Source organism: Oryzias latipes, chromosome 15 (genome assembly GCF_053564925.1).
Source record: "Oryzias latipes strain Hd-rR chromosome 15, Olatipes_Hd-rR_3.1".
In the NCBI taxonomy this organism is placed as follows: domain Eukaryota; kingdom Metazoa; phylum Chordata; class Actinopteri; order Beloniformes; family Adrianichthyidae; genus Oryzias; species Oryzias latipes.
The window spans coordinates 6,522,569-6,545,752 of record NC_136251.1 but is presented as its reverse complement, the minus strand read 5'-3'; the positions used below and the strand labels follow the sequence as shown (position 1 = coordinate 6,545,752).

Below are 23,184 nucleotides of genomic sequence, written 5' to 3'. Positions count from 1 at the left end.
CGAACTCTGGTGTGCAGATCATTTACCAGTATAATCAGAATTCTCTTTAATTTCATTGAGAAATGAGCGATAACACTTGCAAAACCTTCTCTTTAAAAAACAAAGTTGATAGTTGGAAATGTGTCCTTCATAAAGCATGTCACTGGCTGACACATGGTGCTTTGCCCTGTGATGTTTTGGGGGAAACGGAGTCTCTTTTCCTCCTCAGCCATTGTGTGTCCATGAGAAGCACAGACTCCTCAATCCGTTTCCCAGGCTGGAGCTGTGCTCTGCAGCCTGCGAGGCCTGGCTCCTCTTTAGTCGCTCCTTTTTTAGCCTCCTTTTTACCTTTTTCAAACAATGGACCCGGCCCCACTCCAAGGAGAGCCCCCCCAAACAATGAGTGAATAAAGTTAGTCCAACATGAAGCCCTTAAACCCACCTCAAAACTGCTGCCGGGCAGCCACACTGCAGATTTGTTTGTTAATAGTCCAATTAGATAATTGCCATCTTTCACTCCTTTTCCTCTTGGTTTCCCATAAAGGCATGAATGGTACTTGAGGAGGGGTGCAGCCTGAAGAGGGCTTCTGGCCAGCTAAGGTGACAAGAAGGGCCACAGAATGTTCCTTGCACTAGGCCGCTGGTTTGAATTGAATCATTGTGGCCTAATCAATGGTCTTATTGGATTACTGGCCACTGCTGTGTTCAGAGATATTGTTGCGCTGACAATGAAAATAGCTAAGAGTTGGTGGTTGGGTGGGTGGGTTGGAGGCTGGAGGGAGAGTGGTGGAGAGAGGCAGGGGCCATTCCAGGGGTGATAGAGGGAGTGTAGACAGCTGAAGCACTAATGGCAAGTTTTGTTCCTTTCTTTTTGTGTTTTTTGAATCACACAGGTTAAGATTACGGGGGCTAAGCATGGCCGGCGGGCTGCAGTGGTTGGGATGCTGCTGGATGAGACGAGAACAGCCCGCCGCCGCCGCCGCTCATGGCGCCACTCTCTGACAACTTCAGCACTGTTCCAGATGGAAAGGCGTTGCGCACAGCAGCAGCGCTGATCATGACAAGCTCGTCACTGCCTTTATAAATTTTGCTCAACGCAGATTTGTTAGTATTCACTCCTCTCCCTCTCTGCGGCTCTTTCTCTCTGCCTCTTTTTTGCCGACAATAGCATAGCGGTGACATCTGACGATTACAGAACTCCGCTGATTGCTGAAAAAGCCAAAGGGAGAAGAAGATCAAAGTTGGCTGACTTGCAGCTCCGGTCAGGCTCTCTGGCCAAAGTGGGGTAGGAAATATCTACAGGTTTCCCGATTAAAGGAGGAATGAGGAACTTTTTTCAGCTCTGAGCGACGTCAGTGACTGCGTGCGTCCAGGGGCGCTTGGAAACAAGACAAATCCAATCACCCGTCTAGCTTTCCTGGGCCAAGAGGAGGCAAGGCAAGGGGGGACGGGACGAGAAAAACCCTTCCATGAGGACTTGATCTGTTTCCACAAACAATTTAGTGTATTCATGAGGTTACGCAAATGTAGAGGCAGCAAAATTACCGTAATCAGCCGAAACAGCGATTGCGCATCCATGGCGCTGATTATTTGGAGATCATCTATCAGGCTGATGTGTATGTAACGAGGAAAGGGGGGCACTGAATTACTGTCGAGTTTTCAGAGACATCTCCATGGTCATTGGGCGAGGGAGTTTGGTCAGAGACAATAAGGCTCCTTGGACGGGTGACGGAAGTATTTCGCCAAACATTAGATAGCTGACTCTGCTTTGTTGGAAGGTGTTGTTTTGAAACTAAAACCCGGGCAGTTCAGACGATCCACAGAGCCGCTTTCTCCTTAATCTCCTTTTTTTCCCCCCCTCTTCATTGACAAAAGAAAGAAGAAGCGGCCAAAGCACAGATCGCACAGGGATAAACTAAGCATGGAAGTCAGGTACAACCAAGAAACTGAAGCCATGGTAATGAAGAACGGGCTGAAGGAGCCAAAGGACGGCAAAGAATCCCAGAGCATTTTGTCCAAAAGCTTCCAGAAGGAGCAGCAGGACTCCTTCTCCTCATCAGGGAGTGTAGACAACTGTGAGAAGAGCAGGGCGAGCGCGGGGGACCCGGACTACTGCCGCCGAATCCTCGTCCGAGGTAAAACTTCACTGTCATTTTACAGCCGTGACAGTTTGGTGAGAGCAAATCCAGTTTTTTATGTTAAAAACAAAATTGCAACACAAAAAAATTATTTACAGCTATAAAAAGAATTGCTTTTTCTTTTAAATTTAAAAAAATGCTATTTCTGCAGGAAATATCCCCGTATGTTGTTTTAAATAGATGGATTTTTGTGCTGCAGTACGACATTTTTTTCTCTGGTAAGAATTAAACATTTAAACTTAAAAATAATTCAACTAAGGCTGTTAAGTTTAATAAACAAACCAGACAGCTAAAATATTTATACATTTAAAGTTAAAATATGCAGCATGTGCTGCTCTTTTATTTTTTATTTTTACTTACTTTTCTGGTACGAATAAAATACTTTTAAAAATAAACTATTTAGTGTTTTACACCAAATTCTGAAAATATTAAAATTCTACTGGTGTTTATTAAAATTAATACAATAAAGGCAAAATTATTGCATGATCATTTTTTCCAGATTGCCTTCAATGCAATTTTTGAGCAAAAATATTCATAAAATCATTTATATTTAAATTAAAAAGACAAGTGTCGGCTGGGTTTTAATTATATTTGATGTTAAAACAGCTTTTCTGGGATAAACCGCATCAGAGTCTGTTACTCAGAGTAATTCATATAATTTCCTTCCTGCAGTGTTGATCCAACAAAACCTGCGCTCAGCTTCACACAAAACATTCAGGCTAAAAAAAAATGGAGGCAAATGTGAATTTGTTTGAACATTTTCCCTTTTATTTTGGTGATTTTCTTTCTCACCTTTTTTCTTTTTTTAGAACAACAGCAATTGATTTTTTTCAGTCTAAACTCAGTTTAGTTCTTAACTGTTGAAAATTGTTTTAGGGAATTTCGCATGAATTAGTTTTATTACTTTAAAGGTTAATTTGAGTCTGTTTTTGTAGGCTGTAATTTTGGATTTAAAAAAAAAGAAACAGCACATTAAATTCTGATTGGTCTTTAGGCCTTTGTGGAAAATAGATTTTTTACTGACAAGATGAAACCTAAAATATCAATTATGTATTTTCCTTTAAAAATTGAAAAACAAATCAAATTCCCTGCATTGTAAATTATGCTCTGGTGAAAAATACTTCTTAATATTTTGTATTTAAAAGAGAGCTCCCTGTGCTCCTGGTTTGTTTTTGGTTGTGAAAATAAAAACAGTAAATGGAGTCAGGGGAGGGCTTTTTCTGACGTTTCCTGCTGCTTGCTGCAGATGCTAAAGGCTCCATACGGGAGATCATCCTTCCGAAGGGCCTGGATCTGGACCGGCCCAAACGCACACGCACCTCCTTCACGGCGGAGCAGCTCTACCGGCTGGAGATGGAGTTCCACCGCTGTCAGTACGTGGTGGGCAGGGAGCGCACGGAGCTGGCTCGGCAGCTCAATCTGTCAGAAACACAGGTTTGTTTGCTTCCTGACCGGCTCAGCTGCCATCAGATCTCATTAGTTGACGACGGCAGTGGTTCTTTCTGACATGTTTTTGGAAAACAGCAGGTCTGCTCACAGCCATTGTCTTTGTGTCCCTCTGCACGACAAACACTCGCAGTCTTTATTCAAACCAAAGAAGAAGCCACGAGAGCTGCTTGCTCTGTCATACGTGAAGGTCAACCCGAATGACCTCAAGCAGAAATGTTAAAATGGAATTCAGAAGATGCTCGTTATCAGACTGCTGTCCGTTTGTTATTTTTCTGCATCTTAAAGAATAAAACACAAAAGTCCTCAACAGCAGTTTGCATCAGTGAAGCACTGCTTTCCATCGTCATAGGTCATTACAACAGTTTTAGATAAGGGTTAGAAGTGCTGGAAATGGATAATAAAACGTTTGGCTGGCAGGAGAACTATTACATGAATGTTTCACAAACCTTCATCTTTACACTGGGAACACAGATGTCTTTCTAACAGAGTGAATGTGTTCAGTGGAGCTTGACCTGTTGGCCTTCATTTTTAAGTGAAGGCTGGCTGGGAGCAGGTGATGAGCACAAAGCAGCGCACCGGCCGAGCCAAAGGATGCCAAAGGAGAGCAGATTTTTGGTTGTCTTCCTTGTTTTTGTTGTGTTTTTTTGTGCCAAGCCTTTTTTTTTCTTTTTTTTTTCATTCCTTTTCTGCTGCCACTAAAGCATCGCAGTGTCTATTAATTTAAACTGCTGCTGAACAAAAGCAGGCGTAAGCTGGACTTCTTTGGAGTTGCTGCCTGGCCAAAGGACGCTGACCTCGAGCGGAGGTAGAAGTGGCAACAAACGGCTGCTTCACCCGCTGATGAATTTTTTTAAACATTCTAAAAACAAACATTCGACCCGCTCTGCTCAAGGGGTCAGTCGAGTCTTTACAGCCGGTTTTAGCGACGTCCTTTTTCATGTCAAACGCAAAATTCATGTATTGTTCTGAGTCACCGGCGGGTTGTGACTTAGAGGAATTTGAGCCATTTTGCGTGCACGGCTAATCGTCCTGGTTTGAACCGGCGGCCTGACCTTGCTTCATGCTTTGCCCTGAAAATGACTCCTCGGCGCTGAAGGAGATGTTCCGCGTGAGCGCTCCACTGGCATGTGGATGCAGCCGCAGCGCTCCGTCTCCTGACCTGCCGGCCTCTCTGACAGTTTGACAACACGGATGGGAGGAAATAATGCTCATTATTATATACCTAAACATGCAATATACCTAAACATGCAGCCGGTCAACATCTTTGTAAGAATTTCTGTTTAAATGGGAGTAGTTTGAAAAACTACACGTGAGAACACAAGGGTTATTCTATGAACACTATCCATATTTTCATGCCTATTAACAAAAATAGGAAGAAAGAGGGATTTCAAATGTTCATTTCACTCTGTCAGTTACCTTCATCTATGCTTACTTTTAAATTGTATATCATTTTTGGCCTTAAATTTTTCATTTTCTTCCTGAAACATTCCTCAGACGAGAGGTTCAATTCTACAACGTGCATCCTTTCATCCAACGTTGAGTATTTACAGGTCAAAGTGGGGTTTAGGTGAAGGACATAGTAGCTATCAACATTGAGAATTGAACCACCAACTAACCCAGCAGAGCGTTTTTGCACCTCCTGATCCGCTGCTGCTCTGTTATCTGAAGGCCTGTCAGCTGCTTGCTTCATAGTTTGAATAAACCTCCATTCACACTTTTGGTTCAGGAAGAGCTCACACCTGGGATGTTTGCGTGAAACGAAAACAGTTTCCATGCTGTCTGAAGATCAGGACGCACACGAACTCACCCGTCTCATGTGCAAAGGGGAAACTGGCCTCTGAATGAATTGACGTTGTCTTGCAGTCATTGTGTGGGTTTGTGCAGTGGCTTTATGTACAGCCACCATACATTAGTGGGATATGATGGGGGGCCACAGACAGTTTAGTCCTTTAATAAAGGCAGCCTTTATTAAAGGCAGACTGACACAGCCTTGATCTGACCTTATCAGTCCGTTGTCACGTCATGAGCAGCCTCCCTGATGATGTGTGAAGCCACTGTCCTGGTATTTTTGCAGCCAGAACTGAGGGTTTCTCCTGTGTTCTCATCCAGGTGAAAGTCTGGTTTCAGAACCGCCGCACGAAGCAAAAGAAGGACCAGGGAAAGGACTCGGACCTTCGCTCCGTGGTCTCAGAAACGGCCGCGACCTGCAGCGTCCTCAGACTGCTGGAGCAGGGCCGGCTGCTGACCCCTCCCGGCCTGCCAGGGCTCCTGCCTCACTGCGGCAGTGGCACTCTGGGCTCGGCCCTGCGGCCCCCCTCCATGGCTGTGGCCGCCAACGGGAACAGCAGCGGAGGCGGCGGCGGCAGCAGCACGGCAGGTGGCAGTCCTCCGCTGCCGGCCGTTACCAGTTCGGGGACAGTGGCGGGGCTGCAGAGCTCGCCGGCGGCACACAGCCTCTTCAATTTCCCCATGCCGTCCTTATTGAGCGGCGTTGCCACACGGCTCTCCTCAAACCCCCTCTCCATGGCTGGCTCACTGGCCGGCAACCTACAGGAACTCTCGGCGCGCTACCTGAGCTCCTCTGCCTTCGAGCCTTACTCGCGGACCAATGGGAAAGAACCCATGGACAAGAAAATTCTGGAATGATGCTTTTCTAAAACTACAATGTGGATTCTTTTTTTCTCTCTCTGGATGCATTTTCATGGCTGTTCCTGTCTTTGTTTGGTTTGGCCATCTGTCGATTGTCCTGCTCTGTAGCAGTTCATGTGTTCCTGCACACGTGGAGCCTGTTTGAGAAACAAAGACACGTGGGCTCATCTGCAGACGCACGACGTTAAATAGGAAGATTTTGCACACAATGTTTAGGCAGGATTTAAAAACCGAGTCAGAGGGACTCATGCTGATATGAGGTTACATTTGATCCGTTAATCCAAAACGCCTTTCTGAGCCTGCTGGGGTGAGTTGCTGTCAACCAGCAGGCAGCGTGGAAGGGCCGACTTTTCCCGTGACAGTTTGTGTCTAAACTGGATTGTCGTAGAAAAGACAGCAGGACGTCAAGGTCTGAGCGGCTCAAGAAGTCCAATCGGCAAATTTGGAACCCAGCAACAAAAATGATATTGACAAACCGCTGCAGAACCTGCTGCCTTTTGAGCCTGAATGAAGCCTCAAAAAGACCTTTAAACTCGTTTTGCTTTAGGGTCAAATGTAACCCGGTGACAGAGTTGTCGGGTGGTTCCCATGTTCTGTGTGGTTTTCTCTCTTCACTCTGTGGTATTTCTGTCTCCAAGATGCGCTAACTGAGGGTTCGCTTTCCTTTGTCTCTTCTTTTCTCATCTTCCCGTCAGAGTTTTTCATGCCCCTGTGACTTCTCAGAGTGTCGGTGTTTTGTTTTGTTTTTTTCCGTGCAGAAGTTTTGTACGGCAAAGAGAGAAAGGTTTTAAGCAGACTTTGTAAAAACAATATGAAAAGATTTTCAGGATTGAACACAATCAGAAGGCTTTCCTGTGAAAAATGCTGAACCTTTAAGGCCTTTATCACAGACTGAGGCAGACTGCTGTGTGAGAGGAATGACTGGTTTTATTGTGTAACAATGCTGAACTGAGAATTGTACCTTAAAGTTGTTATTTTATTGTAAATTATTCACCTCTGTAATTAATAGATTATTAGTATATTTGGGAAAATAATGGATGAATGAATGTAATAGTGAGGCTGAGGAGTCAAAAGCTTTTTGGTGCTGTCGTTGTTATATCTCTTGAAGTTTGTAAAATGTGCGGTACAAATGTGCATATATATATACATATATACATATATATATATATATATTACGTATACGGCTTCAGACAAAGACAAGTGTGTTTTCCATCTTTCTTTCATACATGTTGCTGCGGATGAAATTATGATGCGTTTACTGACTGTTATACCTCTGATAAACCAGCCTGACACGTGCTTTTCTCCACGTCCTCAAGTGATTTCAACCCGGACTCAAACGGTTTGAGGAAACACTCAACACAGCAGTCACAAAGCCGGTGGTGGCAGAGCCAGAGGTACTATGAGCCCAAACAAATCTCAAGTAGAATTCATTTGTACCTCCAGTCATTTTTGTTTGTTGGTTAAAATAACTTGATTTTGATGTTTAAAATATCACAAAAAGCACCTGCCCAAAAACATTCTACTCCAAGGTCAATCATTAAAGGAAGATCAAGAGCGCAATATCCTCAAATTAGAACATAGTAACACACAATAAAAGGATTTTATGTAGACAAAAAGAATATAATGAGGCTGCATAAGAATGTTTCATTAAACCGAAGCCAACAAGTGTTCAAGGCAACAGTGTGAAAATAGTTCAAAAAGGATTTTTTTTTCTTCAAGAAATCGCCTCTTTTTTTAAAAATAAATGACTCCTCAAAGTACACAGTTTCTATTTGTTCTTATAACGCTTTTATCTAGGCATCACAACAGTCCTAAATATTTTATGGCAGGTATGGATGTTGATTTCTGTCAATAAATATGGAAAAATATTTGCATGAAAGGTTATTCCATTACAATAATATATTGCTTTATTAAGAATTATTATTGATTAATTTGGTTGAATGTGCAAAACCCAGACTGTCTGGGGGATCCAGACTGCAAGATGCTCGTGGTCAAAATTGTTTTTCTGACCACATATTGACGCCTACATTTACTTCCAGCTATGAAGAAAAGCCATTTGTGTTTTTGCTTTCATGTAGATGCTAAATGAATTGGAGCAGAAGCTGTTTAATGCATATTTGCATCAAAAGGTCTCAAAGGGTTAAAGGAAACGTTAAAAAAAAAGTTACAACAAAATTATTTTAACACTAAAAGCATCAAAATTGAAGCTAAAGTTCCGAACAGTCATCTGATTTCGGAACATCTGAAAAACCCAAAAATCCTGAATGATTAAAACCCTCTAAGCTGCAGACAGACGTATTAAAATTCTGCTTATCTAATGTTTCCATGTGACTTTGATGTTTTCTTTAATACACTACACAGAGGTAACAGCAACTCAAGCCAGGATTTCAGCCTTGGGAACATACCCGGGGCGAAAAAAAGAAAGTCACATTCACGCCTTCTACCCCTCCCCACCAGTGCACCCCTCCCCACCCCCCGTCCAATTAGAGAAGGTTGTGGAGGAGGGGGGGGGGGGGGGGTGATGAGCTGCACCATGTGTGTGTATGCTGTCATTGCTGCAGACCACCAACACATTTTCTCCTCTCACATGGTCCCTTCTTTAAGCTCAGGTTTTAAGAGGTGAATTAAAAGGGAGCATCCGGTATTTAGTGTCTGTTTTTTTCCTCCTTTTTTTTTAAATTTGGGTGAAGGGAGGGGGCGTCCTTTCTGCGCCGCATGGTGGATGCGGGGATTAACACGCTGATGAGTCTTGCCAAAGCAGTGCTCTACACTGGGATGCACGAACTTCACAGGCCTGAGGAGAAGCTGCAGAGCTCACTCTCTCCTCTTCCTTGCAGAATAATTAATCCAGCCCATTAAGTAATCAAAGGAGCGAGGGAAAGCCCCACAAAAGCACGGCTTCCATGGGGCTTTCTGTAAAACACCCCTACACAAAGCCACGAAATACCTTTAATTGAAGGATACACTGAGATGTGTGAGGTTTTCAGTGCAACTGTAATTTGCTTACACGATAAGACGTGGTTTGTTGCTATTAGCATGAATGACCCAAATCAACATATTTCTTCATTACATTTCTTGAAACCAAAGGTTTTATATAAATGCATTTGAACCAGCAGATGACGCAGGAAAAAGTTCAAACGCGTTAAACTGAATTACTTGAATGAAGCTGGAATGCTCGGTATCGACAAAATATTTGGACAGAGGTCTTCTCTTTGCAGCTGCTGACTGACAAATAGGTTAACTCATTTAATAGAACAAAAATGTATCAGTGTTTGTACTACAACTATGACTGTTTTACTTAAAGTTTGCATAAATGTTATCAGGAAAAAAAACTGAAGCTGTGTACACACTGGGCATCTGATGCACGTTTCAGAGTGCGCTGACTGCAGGTTCTTGAATGTGCTTAGCATACGGTGAACACACTTGACTGTTGCTGCCTGATACTAGCTCATATACAGTTGAAAGAAGCTTGGTGTGAAATGTCAAAGCGGTGCAAATCTAGTGAAACTTTTTCTATCACAGCTCTATTTGAATATATGAAAGACTAGGTGTCATAGAGTTCTGGCCGGGCACAAACCGCAGTTATTAAATTCTCCTACCGCTCCTACCCTTACATCAATGACAAATCTGAGTCCCTAACTGGTCAAATTTTAACTGGTTTAACAGTTGCACGTTTTAAAAAACAGCCTTAAAAACTTGCGTAGCCACATCTGAATGCAAGACCTTTGAAAGCGGAAGCCCAAAACGCGCATATTCGCACTTTTAGGCCTAATCCGAATTGCTTCCCTACCCCTGGCTACTCCCTATAGTAGGGGCATTTGAAGCTATAGCGGTGTTTTTTTTAAGGAGGAGGTGTAGTGACTAAGGACTGAGTACCCCTCTGCCAGTAGAGTTTCCCACGACGCACTTGAGCGCGGAGGAGAAACGCATTTCTTCACGTGGGTGTGCTCTGAAATAGTTTACCCTTAAATGTAAGAACAGTTTTTTGTTTTTGCACAACTTTTTAAAGTAATAGAACTGGTGTTGTTGTGTACTTTCTGCTCTTAGCGCTAACGTGGCTCACCGGTGACTGTCGCTGACGTCATCAAGCGGTAACGTCTGAGTTTGAAGACACTATTCTTTTCCATATCTCTCCACTTGGGGGGATAAATGCAGGGATATGGAGAAGCCAGAGGGGTAGGGAGGCAATTCCCATTCGGGCTTGCATAGACTTTCCATTTGAAGTAGTCGCTTGAACGCGTGTTTATCTGAATCAATTCAATCAAAATCCAATGGGTGCTGGCAGAGATTGTCAATTCAGTGTGTATGTCTATAGATAGTACCAACTAACTGCAGCTAATCATTAGCATTGATCAAGTGTATACCAATGGGGCACAAACCCATGTTAAAGCTAAACTAGTTGGCTTCTATGAAATATTCAGCTGTCTTTTAATACATCCACTTTAAAAAAACAAATGTTGCTGCACATAAATCTAAAGATAGTTTGGTTTTTGGCTGTACCAAAAAAAAATCCTTGACCCTTTAAAGCCTGACGTCCACATCACATTTTGGTTTATATTAACACAGTAGTTAATTCTGCTTAGTTGAGGCCCTGTGACTACAAACTAAAAAAAAGGCATATCAAACAAGAGCGCCGGTCTTAAGAGGTTGAAGACAGATGGCAATCTTCATGGACCTGATCTTTTGGGGTTTCTAACCCAAGATCAGACCAAACAACCTGAAGAAATGGCAAAATCCATTTGAGCTCTACTTCTCAGTCTTGAAGGACCTTTGGCAGGTAGCATAAAAAGAAATCACGTTTGTCAACTCTAAAAAAGAATGATGCCTCTTTGGAGCCACTGGCAGAAAAAAAAAACTCCATTCTGCAAAGGTACTATGAACAGACTTCAAGATCACTGGTACTATTTCCTAAAAACAGAGGCATGGTGTGTTAGTGTCGCTGGGCAGTGTGTGAGTGAGTGAGTGTGTGCGTGGGTGAATGGGACAGGGACTGTGAAGCGCCTTGGGCCTTAAGCAATCTAAAAGCAGAAGTGATTGAATATGACAGATCAGAACCAGATTTGGAACTCAACCAAATGCAGGAATGTTAGCACAGACAGCTCCTAAAATGGGTTTCGCATGATAATGGAGGATGAAGAGTTTAAACTATTTTTGCAGCCACTCTAAAATTGCGTAACTTAATAAATGACTCTAAGTCAAGCTGCATATTTGAATAAAATCAAGATCAAGAATCAAGCTGATGGCAGGTTACTGAGAACATGGATGAATAGATACAACATGATGGTAAACATACGGTGGCCCTTAAGTGCAAATCAGTCAACAAATCAGTCGACACAAAAACATTTTAAACGTCACAACGACAAATGAGTAAATGTTCAAAAGCAGAATTACATTTTAGAAAACACAACAAAACTCCAGAAACCAAAACGTAAAAAGCAAAAATGAAAAAACATTTCAATAAACAAAATCCATTTCCAGGGAAAAAAGGAATGTTTTTAAAAAAACATTTTCATTTTTTAACATTTAATTTTGTTTGTCAAAAGGTTTTTTCATTTTTGATTTTTGCATTTTGGTTTCTGAAGTTTTGTTTTGTTTTTTAATTGTCGTCGTGATCTTTACAATGTTGTTGTGTCAAGTGATTTGATGATGTGATTTGCACTTCAGGGCCACCGTATAAACACGCCTTGGGCTCATTTATCAATAGACCTGTAGCAGGCGTCTAACTCTAACTAACCTCATTCAGTGTATGAACGTTTACATTTTACACAAATATTGATTTGAGTTTATACTGTATGTTTGGTACATATGCATTTTAAAAATTCCCAGCGCATAACTTTTATGTCAAAAAAGTTGTTCAATACTCCACCAAAATAAAAACAAAAAGCAAAAAACTGTTGTCTTGCATACAAAAAGGTGACCAAAGCCCAATAGTTCATGATTTTATGACATGCCACTTATATGCCGTTGAATAAATAGTACGCTTGAATTTGCTTTATGGTAATCTAATTTTAAAATCTGACCATAATCCCAATATATGTGCACAAAACTAAGAAACTTGTAATATTGGTGTGAGGATCTGTCATCGGGATCTGTATTTGTTAACCTAAACTATAGTGTGAACCAAGAAAAATTTAATAAAATATTGATTTCTAAAATAGTTATTTTTTACATAATAATTTAAGTAATTCATCTTTGTCATGTGCTTTATTGATACTTCAGGATTCTTAATTTTGTCTGATTAAAGATAAGAACCGGATAATGATAAATCATGTAATAAAATGGTTATGGTAGAACAGAGGTGGGATTATATAAATTCGCTTCCTTCCACTCCCTTTCAAGCAATATTTATTAATATGTCTACCGTAATTATCCAAAGTTTGATTTGTCATTGTATGAATGTATAACTGATGATTGTATTGTTTTTGTGTATTATTCTAATTTAATTGCTTGAAACAAACCATTTTCAAATAAAAAAAAGGGACTCAGAGACATTCTTCATCATTCAAGGGGTCTTCAGGATACACCTTGTTATTTCCGTTCTAAGGAAGTTTCTGAGCACTCTTCACCCCATCTAATCTGCTGGAGGGTAAGTTACCAATGCCTGCTTCACTGGACCCCATTGCTATGGCCATCTGATCTGCCCCTGCATGGCCAAAGAATGTCCTACATTGAAAAGAAAACAGTCCAAAGCACAAAACAGAAACCAGTCAGAGGGAAATCTTTCTCACTGTCTGTTTATTGTCACATGAGGGATTAAATACCCTTGATGTTGTTCGACTTTTGGCACAACGTGACTTTGGTAGAGATTTTTACCCCGGATACCCGTCCTTTTTTTTTTTTTTAAACGTGTCCTGTCCAGCAGCTGAGCAGACAGATGAGAGCTGAAAGCCTCTTGTGTTGGCCATATTTTACTGTCACAATAGGGGTTAGGAAACGTTTGACACACTCGGTGTATATTTAAATAAACACCTTGTGTAATTTAGGCTAAACAGTTTGAATTGTATAATTATTTACAATTTTCGCTTTTTTCAAGTTTGTTGCATGTTACGGTCACTAAATATAACTTCTGGTAGAAGGTTAGAATTACTGCTGTGAGATAACGTTTAAATACCTAATTGATCAAACAAATGACACAATAACATTACATTGTAATGTGTTAATTAATATTTACCCTTCACATTGCATTAACATTTTCTGTTTTTTTATTTTTATATGTTTACTGTTGTTTATCAAGGCTACCCAAGTGTTCTGACTCTAAATAAGATTGCCTTGATGTTTGGAAGGGATTTTTAAGGTTCTATAGATTCACTTCTAACTACATGCATGAGCATTATGGAGAGGCTGGTTTTTGAGGGTTTATGTGTGCCCTTGCAACCGCTACTGCAACCTTAAATAGTACGAAAGTAAATCAACTAACAAGTACAGCTCAAAAGCCCAGCTCATTGCTGTCGTATGAAAAAACCTCCAAACCAGCACTGTGTTTTAACCTCCGTGCACACACTCGTCCTGCACAGTGCAAGCTACAAAACATAACAACAACAACAGCACTTACACAAAACGACAGGACCAAAATCATCCCCCCAAAAAAGATTTTGATAATGCACCTCATCACATCATTGCCTGTCCGCAGTAACCGGGGTCATAAGAGTAAAAGTAGTAGCTCCTTACTCCTCGCAGTGTAGCAGAATGGACGCTAAAGCCTCATTTCCACTGAGTGGTACAGTCCAGTCCAGACCAGTTCAGTATTTTAGGTGTTTCTATTATAAGATGGATCCGTTAATCCGGTTTAAGTCATGCCATTTTATAGGCCCCTTTGTTGCTGTGTATTATCATTACTCCATGTTTTCCTACTCTGTTTACATCCCCATAATGCCTAACTACGATAAGGATGTGAAAACAAATAAACACTGTCAAATCAAAATTAGTCAGTGTAGATTATGTGCACATGTGCGGACATCCTGCAAGCACTTAGGTGTCACCTGCACACCTCGTCCGTGCAGCATTCATGTGTGGTCAGTCAAAAAAATGATTCAAGCCCCTCTTTCATGTAACACAAGTAAATGCTGTTTGTTTTATTTAAATATATTTATTTTAAAAAGATGTATCTACATTTAATTGACCTAACATAAAATGTATTAATAGTTTCACCTATAAACTCCAGTTATCCAAAATAAATGAGTTCAATTAAGGGGGCATGCTGTGCGCATGTGCTATGGCTGCAACACTCCTTTTTACACGTACAAAATCATTCTTCGGTGATTATTCTTTTATTGGTTGAATGCTTTTTTCCTTTTTCTCTTTATTAATTCTTTTTATAGTATCTTCCGCCGTTTTTGGCTACAATTTTTCACCTATTTTAACCATTCAACTATTAAAATGTTCACCTCTTTCGTCTATTGTCTGCTATGACTTTTGGTCCTTCAAATCCTTCGACTTTTCGTAGAGAGAAAACTTTTGTTCGTGTTTTTCCACGTAAAAAAACGTACTGTGGCTTGGAATCGTTTCAACTCGGTTTCTCCCAATAAGGTTATACACGACAAACCTCATTTATAGAGAAAATGATTCTATGTCATTATACTGAAATTGAAAGTAGAGTTAGCTCAGTGGATCAGTCAATGACATCTACATACTGAGGTTCTAGGTTTGAGAATAGCGTCACACAATGTTTTTTGCCTTGCATTTCTTTTACAGTAAGTAAGTTTCATTGAGTTAATGGATTTCTTTCTGTTTGGCTTTTTGTGATAAAATTGAATTCGACTAACTCAGTTATACGGAGCCTGTGTCCTGACATTAAGATATAAAAATATATCTTGTTCCCACAGGTTATTATCTCGTTCGCACGAAATACTATTCCGTTCCCACAAGATACTATTGCGTTCCCTCAAAATACTATTCCGTTCCCTCGAAATAATTATGTCGTTCGAACGCAATAATTATGTCGTTCGAACGCAATAATTATGTCGTTCGAACGCAATAATTAATCCGTTCGAACGCAATAATTAATCACGTCATATGTTATTCATGCGGATATGCTCTCTGGACGCCGGCAAAACTAAACCGCTTTCAGCGGTAACTTCCGTGTCTCTGTGACCCATATTCGTTCAAAAAAGGAACATGAAAAACAAAAATGATCACTTTATTACTGTCTCAATGAATATAAGAAAAATATCAAAAGATTTATGATAACTAGGCTGCTTTGTCATACGATAGCTCCTGCTAGGCTACCACTAGCGCCGCCGCAGAGCTCTTTGATGTATGCCGGCATTTGGGCAACTGGCTGGTCTGTTGTCAGACAGCTGATATTGTAGTTTAGGGTCGAATAGGAATAATAATATTCAGGACTTGTCTTTTATTAACTTTAGCAGTCAGTTGCTTTACATTCGAAGGCTATAAGGATACATGCTAACTGACTAGCCGATCATATCCTGTTATTAATTTACATCATAGATTTACAGCAGATACCTTCACATTTCTGTCTGTGTGTGTCTCATTACATTGCATTGAAGACACGGAGGATGTTTAGAGAACAGATTTATTTATTTCAAAAAGCACAAAAGCATCCATCGTATTCACGTTCATTCACATGGTGATCTGGTACGCCCTCAGTCATCTTGCTGCAAAAGCCGCTTCCTGCCGCTACTTCCGTGTCTCTGTGAGCATTCAATAGGGGTAAAAATAAAAGCAAGAATGGTCGATCTGTTATTGTCTCGATGAAAATCTGAAAAATATCGTATTAAGCTGGCTGCTTCGCCCAAAGCACTTACTTTTAGCTCGTAGCATAACAACAAAAGCAGTACGTCACGTTTCCCAGCATGCTTTGCTGCCAATCATTGGCCAATCACTGTGTCCCTGGGACCAAGGTCTAACAACAAGACTAATGATTGGCAGCAGAGTATTTTGAGGGAACGCAATAGTATCTTGTGGGAACGGAATAGTATTTCGTGCGAACGAGATAATAATCTGTGGGAACAAGATATTAATCTGTGGGAACAAGATATATTTTTATATCTTAATGTCAGGACACGGGCTCAGTACAATTATATTTCATAACATGGAAGAGTTTTCTTTGAGTTGGGGCTACTCATATTTATTGGACGGAAATCCTGCCCACAATTAAACTTAGTTCATCCAGTTGAATAATTTTGAGTGTAAAAGCCAGTGTGAACACCACTAACCACTATGGTGAAGTGCAAAGGACGCTGTGCAAAGGACGCTGTACGACAGCATCACCCATGCGTCGTAAGTGCGTGAAACTTACATTATCCTTACAAATACTTCACAATATACTTGCCACATATACGGCAATGGTATGCTCCATTTTCAAGATGTCCCTTAAGGTGGCCATATGAATCTCAAAGGAACTGCAAGACACACCTGTACTCCTTTTAAGATGCAGCCGCTCCTCTGTAAAACCCTCTATGGACCTAAACAACCCAAAGACCTGCAGCAACTAGACAGGTCAACCCCTGTACGATTTGATCTGATGCATGTGACTAAGGCCAAAGGTTGTGAGACAACTGTTACACATAATATTTAGTCATTTAACATCAACTACTGTTTAAGGGTGCCTTCGCTTTTGTCCAGGCCTGTGTTACTAGCTTGTTTTGTCCAGTTTTGATTTACCAAATTCTGAATACATGCGTTGTAATATATTTGTCCCTGTCAAGATATTTAAGTGAAGGTTGTTGTATTTTTCTCTCATTAACAGAAGGGTAATAAAATGTTGTCCATGTCTGTACAGGATGTCGTTAGTCTTTCCATGACTTGTATGACCTGTCTGATATTTTATTACCACTCCTGTGTCCTCTTTGCTAATTACACTCAGTATTTTAGTCCATGGATTTTTTACAACCCATTTCTGTTCCCACCTGTATGGATTTTCTAACAACCATCATCCCTCCCATCAATCACTTTAACGTTATAATCAAGAATCATGAAGCACTTTACATGATTGATATGAACAAATGTCAATTGATTATGTATCACACAGTTTATAGGTACACATTAAGTTAAAATGAATAAAAAAACATGAAGTGAAAAGAAAGCCTCACCACCAGACAGAAACCTTCTCCTACAGGTGATTGGAGTTCTTCCACGTTGTTAAATTCTATGATGTTCTTTCAAAGTCTGAAAGGTGTTGGAAATTTGGACAAAGTATTTGAACATTGGTTTTAACAACAAAAATGGGCTTTTTTTCCCCCGTCTTTACAAAATTACCAGTGACTGCAAACCAAAATGTGCTGAAACAAGGTCAGTTAAAAAAATTGTCTGGCACACTGGCAGGTTGCACATTATGCCACAAACAGAGCATTTACAGTGAAAAGACCAAGGACAGTACTTTGGCTACCTGAGCTTTATATGTGCATTGTCTTTACTCAAAATAAAAAAATCACTGAGGACAAACCCAAATGCCACCAACACATCTCGATAAGGCACCACTGTTCCTCAAAGCAGCCACTTAAAAGGCAGTTTTTCACTGTCTGCTCCTCTTCAGGAAGCTGAAAGAGGTGGCTAAACTCTGCACAGTACAGCAATAATTCTCAGTGCATTCATGGGCTAAAAGCAATCTTTTCAAGCTATTCATGATCATTTTACTAACAGGAAAGGTACTTGTGTGAAATTAACATTCGGTTTACGCATCAGGACTGGGTGAGTATTATGACATACATTTTCCTAGATGGCTGGGTATGAGGAGTTTGAGGGGAAACCACAACCTTCTGATCTCCTCATTAGTGACTCAGAGGGAGAAATTGGCATTTCTAAAAAGAGGGCACTGCTCCTATGGGCAGAAGCCCTTCACTTGCATTAATTTGCTATTTTTTTCATGCGGCCTAAAACGTTTAGATGAGCTCTCCAGGGGCTGCTGTCAGCCTCACTATGGCAGTGCTTACCACTTCAGTCTGTAGTGCTTTTCTGCTGTCAGAAAACGGAATGTCTCTGTATGAAATGCACGCCACGCGCTGTGTTGGTTGTGCAGAGGGCACGGTTCAAAATCACCTTCAAACAGTCGCATAGCAGCTTTTGTGCAGCACATGCCGCACCAAATGAAAATGGATCAGGGCTTCAAACATGAAAAACAGAAAAAACAAGAGTTTTTGAGGGGAAAAGTGTGAGCAATCATGTCATTTACCTGTCACCACACAGCACACTCAGCAGGATGTTGCGCTCTTGAATGCATGCCTCTGTGACTGTGTTTGAGAAACAAAGAGCAGAGGGGAGTACATTCACATGTAATGCAGCAGCTCTTCAGCCATCACACCAAGATTGAAGATGCTTGGAGCAGTAACACAGAGACCGCGCTTAGAAAACATTTCAAGTTAGGCATCTATACCTACACAGGTGACATAAACAGATGTCACACACAGAGGCACCGGGTGTGTTTCTTCTACGGGTGTAACTATTCATTTTCTCAACTATTCGACACCCTGCAGGAAGTCCAGTAGAGAGCCCCGCACTCCAACCCAGGGGGGGACATCCAGGAGAAATGGGGGTCCCCTGCGAGTGTGGTAAACATGTGCCGACCAGGCCCCCCTACTGTTGGAATTTTTGATAGGCTCAGCACTCGAGGACCAGGACCAGTACCAGCACCGCAGAGAGCCAGACACCCCCAGGCTCAGATGTGACATGATCAACAGCCCATGGCCTAGCCAGAGAACTGAGGGACCTCGCCAGGTCCAGAAAGCCAGCACCCAAGAGATACGGCCACTGCTGCTGAGGCCTAGTTTCACCCGCCAGGATGGGGTAGGGGACAGAAGATTACGGGTCCTGCCTTTCTTGTGTAACGCGTAAGCAGCAGAGTACCGTATATTTTTGTGAGGTGAAGAGATGTGTGTAATAAAGAGAGCAGTTAAAATTGGTGGGTAGGGCACTGCGAGGACATCTCCTGATTGCTCACAGTGATGTCCATGCACCCTCAGTAGGCTGAACCTTATCAGACTAAAATGTGAATGGTTTTGACATTCATTCTTGTTTACGTGTTTGTTTGTACACATCTTTAATTTACACTTGATTATTTTGCAAGAAATCCAAGGAATCGGGAAAACTTCACCAGCACAGTTCAGTACCCAGGTATTTATCTCTGGTATTCATCAGGTATTTATCCTTTATTTAAGTTTGGATAAAGATGTCCTGAATTGATCTTACATCATTGAATGGGATCAAATCAGATTGTTCAAAATCAACCAATGTCAACCGTGAATTGGATCATTGAACACAAATCATGGTATAAATCCAGTGGTTATTCAAATCAATTTTTACATCGCTACAGTGCATGGTAGTACATATGGATCATGGATTTCGTGGATTAACCTTTCTAATCATTGACTCCTGGCTTCATTAATCAAGGGGGCGGCTACTCTTTGAGTTTGTGACAAGTTGGTTCAAACATTTAATCATGACTTTACTGCACATGGCCTCAGCCAACACTTGTTGCTCCATATCACTGTAACCAGTAGTGATTTCACGTATGGGGCAATTTGGTAGAGGACGCACAAGACACCCCCCCCCCCCCCAATAAAAAAAATAATGTCAGTTTCCCCCCTCATTTACTACTTTTCTGATGTAATGCACACATTCTTTTTTTATTCATCTGTATCTCTTTTGACAATCAAAAGAGCTTTGCGGTGGAGTTAGGAGCTATGTCCGGGAGGTGAAGCAGGAAGCTTGGGCATCCAAAAATCTAATGACATTTTTTTGATTTTCATCGAAACAATAATACATCGATCATTCTTGTTTTTATTTCCCCCCTCTTGAACTAATGTGGGTCACACAGACACAAAAGTAGCGACAGAAAGCGGCTTTTGCGTCAGGATGGACGGAGACCGTACAGGGATGTAAACCCAGACATGAAAACGTGACTACCGATGCTTTTGTGCTTTTTAAAATAAGCAAATCTGATCTCTAAACATCCTCCGTGTCTTCAATGCAATGTAATGAGACACACACAGACAGAAATGTGAAGGTATCACTTGTAAATCCAAGTATTGCTCACAACCGTATTTATGAAGCTAGGAGCTAAGTCCGGTAGTCGAAGCAGCAATCCGTGTTTATGAATAACTTATGGCGTAAATAATAATTTGGTTCGCAAAATTAATACATTGGTAGGAACAGAATATTATTTTGTAGGAACAAGATACTATTTTGTTCGCACAACTTAATTATTTTGTGGGAACGAGATATCATTTTGTGGGAACAATATATATTTTATCCATGTCAGGACACAGGCTCCGTAAGTATCCATATAAAAAACTAATTTGCAGTTTCCAGCTTTAATAACAAAAAATGTACAGATCATCTTTCAAAATGGGACGTTCAGGAACAACCTACCCAATGTTGGGGATGATTGTTACATTGAATCAGAGTATCTTTGATGGTTTATTACTAATTGTAACAATAACTTCTAAAAGCAAAATAATACACATTTAAAAACAAAACCTATAACTTCCATTTCATGTTATAATTACTGCTGAAAGATTTTTTGAATATGAGCAATGCAATATATGCCCAGTCCTTATCACTATTCTTATTGTAAGCATTAAATCCTAAAGAACATAAAAAATACCATTCTAAATCGTAGGAACTTGATTTTAGAAGTAAAGTGCTAAACTAAAAGATATACTTACATACTAACCAAGTTCAACAACACGTTGTTTACATTAAATGGCTTTATTTTCTTTATATTTCTTGGTTTTATTTAGTTCCATAAACACAAATACAGCCAACGAGGTTGACTCAAGCTCCTCGCTCTTGTGTACACATCCGCTTCCCCCGGTCACATGACCTGCTCTCCGCTGTCATACATCTTATTCCGCAGCTGTTAGCACAGCACATCGGGGAACGTCTGCTGTCTTGGGCTTTTTTCGTTTAGCATAATGGCAACACTCGTGGCAAACAGAGGAATGGACGTGAACGGCCTGGCAGGAGCTGCGAGGACACACACCCAGGCTGTGACCAGGAACTACATCTCTCAACCGAGGCTGAGTATGTTCAAGACTGTTAGCAAGCTGCTAAATGTAGCAGCTAGGTTGCTGCGTTGCGTTCACTGACAACACACGGTGGGAGATTTCAAGACTCTATGCGAGTTCATCATAGATAAAAGATTTTCAACATGACACTAAATGCTTAAAATACAAACGTAACTAAATGTGTTAAAGTATATTGTGCAATGATCAATGAAGGTTTGCTAATGTGTAGCATTTGGGATGTGGGATTATTGTTCCTGCACTTCATGTTACTACCCAAACTACCCAAATACAGTTGTATATAGATGTTTTATTTGGCAAAAGCCTTTAGGTGTGACAGTGAATGAATTAACTTGTCGGATAATGCATCGGATTTGTCTTCCGTTGATTTATTTAAGGGGGATTCTCAACACCCAAGCACAATTTCCGCGTTTCTATTCAACATGAATGCATCTTCAGGGATTCATGTTACAACATGAAGCTAAATTTCCAGAGTCACGATTACAAACAAACAACAGTTTGTAAAATACTAGCTATTTAATTGTATGGCTGGTCGGATATGCGACTTTATCCAATAAATAAAATAGTAAAAAGGTTTATCTGCGTCGTTAATTTAAAGTGTCAAAGCTTGATGTCATTGGTCTCAAATAGCATCTCGCTTAGCTAGCTGGTATCCCTCCGCCGCGGTTTAGCTTAGGCTAAACGTGATCTTATTTTATTTCCATTGTCCGTCTTTAATCTAGGCATGTTCCATTTTCCCCCATACGATGAAGGTATTTAGAATAGTCAAAACTGTATATATTTTTGTAAGTTTAATGTTGTAGTTCGAGTAGTTGAAGGTTCGCACCAGTTTGCTAACTTTGGCTGGCTAGCTCTGGGCTATGAATGAATGAAATATGCATTCACGCAGAGATGTAAAGAAACTAGACTTCATTTGGTCATGACAATTTTAAATGAAGTTGACTAAGATCCACCCAGAGCGCCGCTGAAACGGTGCAGATCGAGTCTATAAAGCGGGTTCGTTAGCTTGATAATGAGGAAGGCAGGCAGGTGACAGATGGATGATCGCTCATGTGACTCTAGGATCACATGAGCTTTACTGCATCACTCCTCCTCCTCCTCCTGCTGCTGCTGTAAAGGAACAAACAGTTCCCAGATCAGTGAGAAGATGTAAATAAATCAGTAAAAATTTGTTCTGGCATTTTTTTCAAGCAGGCAGCTCTTCAGACAACACCAGATGTGTTTCTATTGTTATTTCTTGATGCTTTTTTAATTTTTATCCACTAATCTCACCACGGTGGACAAATTGATACCTTGTTTATATGAAATCATGTAGGCATCAGGCTATTAATGCCAATCTGTACTCAGACAAAAGTTTAACAAATAGATATTGTTTTCAACATCTGACATTTTACATTTTTTCCCTTGTTTTTTAAATCGTATTTTAAATAATAATCAAAATGCTGGGCAGAGATTAAGTTCAGATTTGATGCTGTGCAGCAAAGCTTCCATAAATTCAGATCTTCTTAATGTTTCTGCTGACTTTAAATGATTTCAGGAAGCAGTGTAATGTTAGTTAGGGACCGTTGAAAAATACTGCTGATTTCTCAAGTTTGTTTCCTGATTATGACTCAAAAATTGAGAGGATCTTTAGGTTCCCCTTCAGCTGCTGTTATCTATGTTGAGATACATTGGGACAAAGGCTTACAGTTAATAAACCTTGCCAGCTAAACAAATCACACAACTTAATGCACTTAGTTGGCATTTAACACACAAACTTTGGGTAATTTCTGAACTTGTAATGAATAGGGGTGTAACAATACACGTAGTTAAACCGAACCGTTTTGCGACGGCAGTTTGGGTTCGGTTCACTGCTGTTTTGTACAGAGAAAATAGATAGATAGATAGATGGATAGATAAAAACTTTATTAATGTCTCAAGGGAGAAATTCAGGTGTCTGGCAGCAAAACACACACAATAAATAACAATGAAATAATAGATCATAAAAG

General features: G+C 40.6%; 2 protein-coding genes across 2 annotated transcripts in view; both read left to right on the top strand.

Annotated features, from left to right (window-relative positions):
* The first annotated feature begins 863 nt into the window (after nucleotides 1–863).
* On the top strand, nucleotides 864–7,973 carry vax1 (ventral anterior homeobox 1). Its single transcript, XM_023963630.2, has 3 exons — nucleotides 864–2,114; nucleotides 3,364–3,551; nucleotides 5,676–7,973. The coding sequence occupies exons 1-3, from the start codon at nucleotides 1,901–1,903 to the stop codon at nucleotides 6,210–6,212; spliced, it is 939 nt and encodes a 312-aa protein (XP_023819398.1). The 5' UTR covers nucleotides 864–1,900; the 3' UTR covers nucleotides 6,213–7,973.
* A 13,102-nt stretch (nucleotides 7,974–21,075) lies between these two features.
* atp6v1ba (ATPase, H+ transporting, lysosomal, V1 subunit B, member a) overlaps nucleotides 21,076–23,184 on the top strand; it is a gene marked incomplete in the record, with an annotated part of 39,353 nt that continues 37,244 nt past the window's right edge. Inside the window, 2 exon segments of the mRNA NM_001278849.1 lie at nucleotides 21,076–21,084; nucleotides 21,087–21,194. Coding sequence (NP_001265778.1) covers nucleotides 21,087–21,194 — 108 coding nt within the window.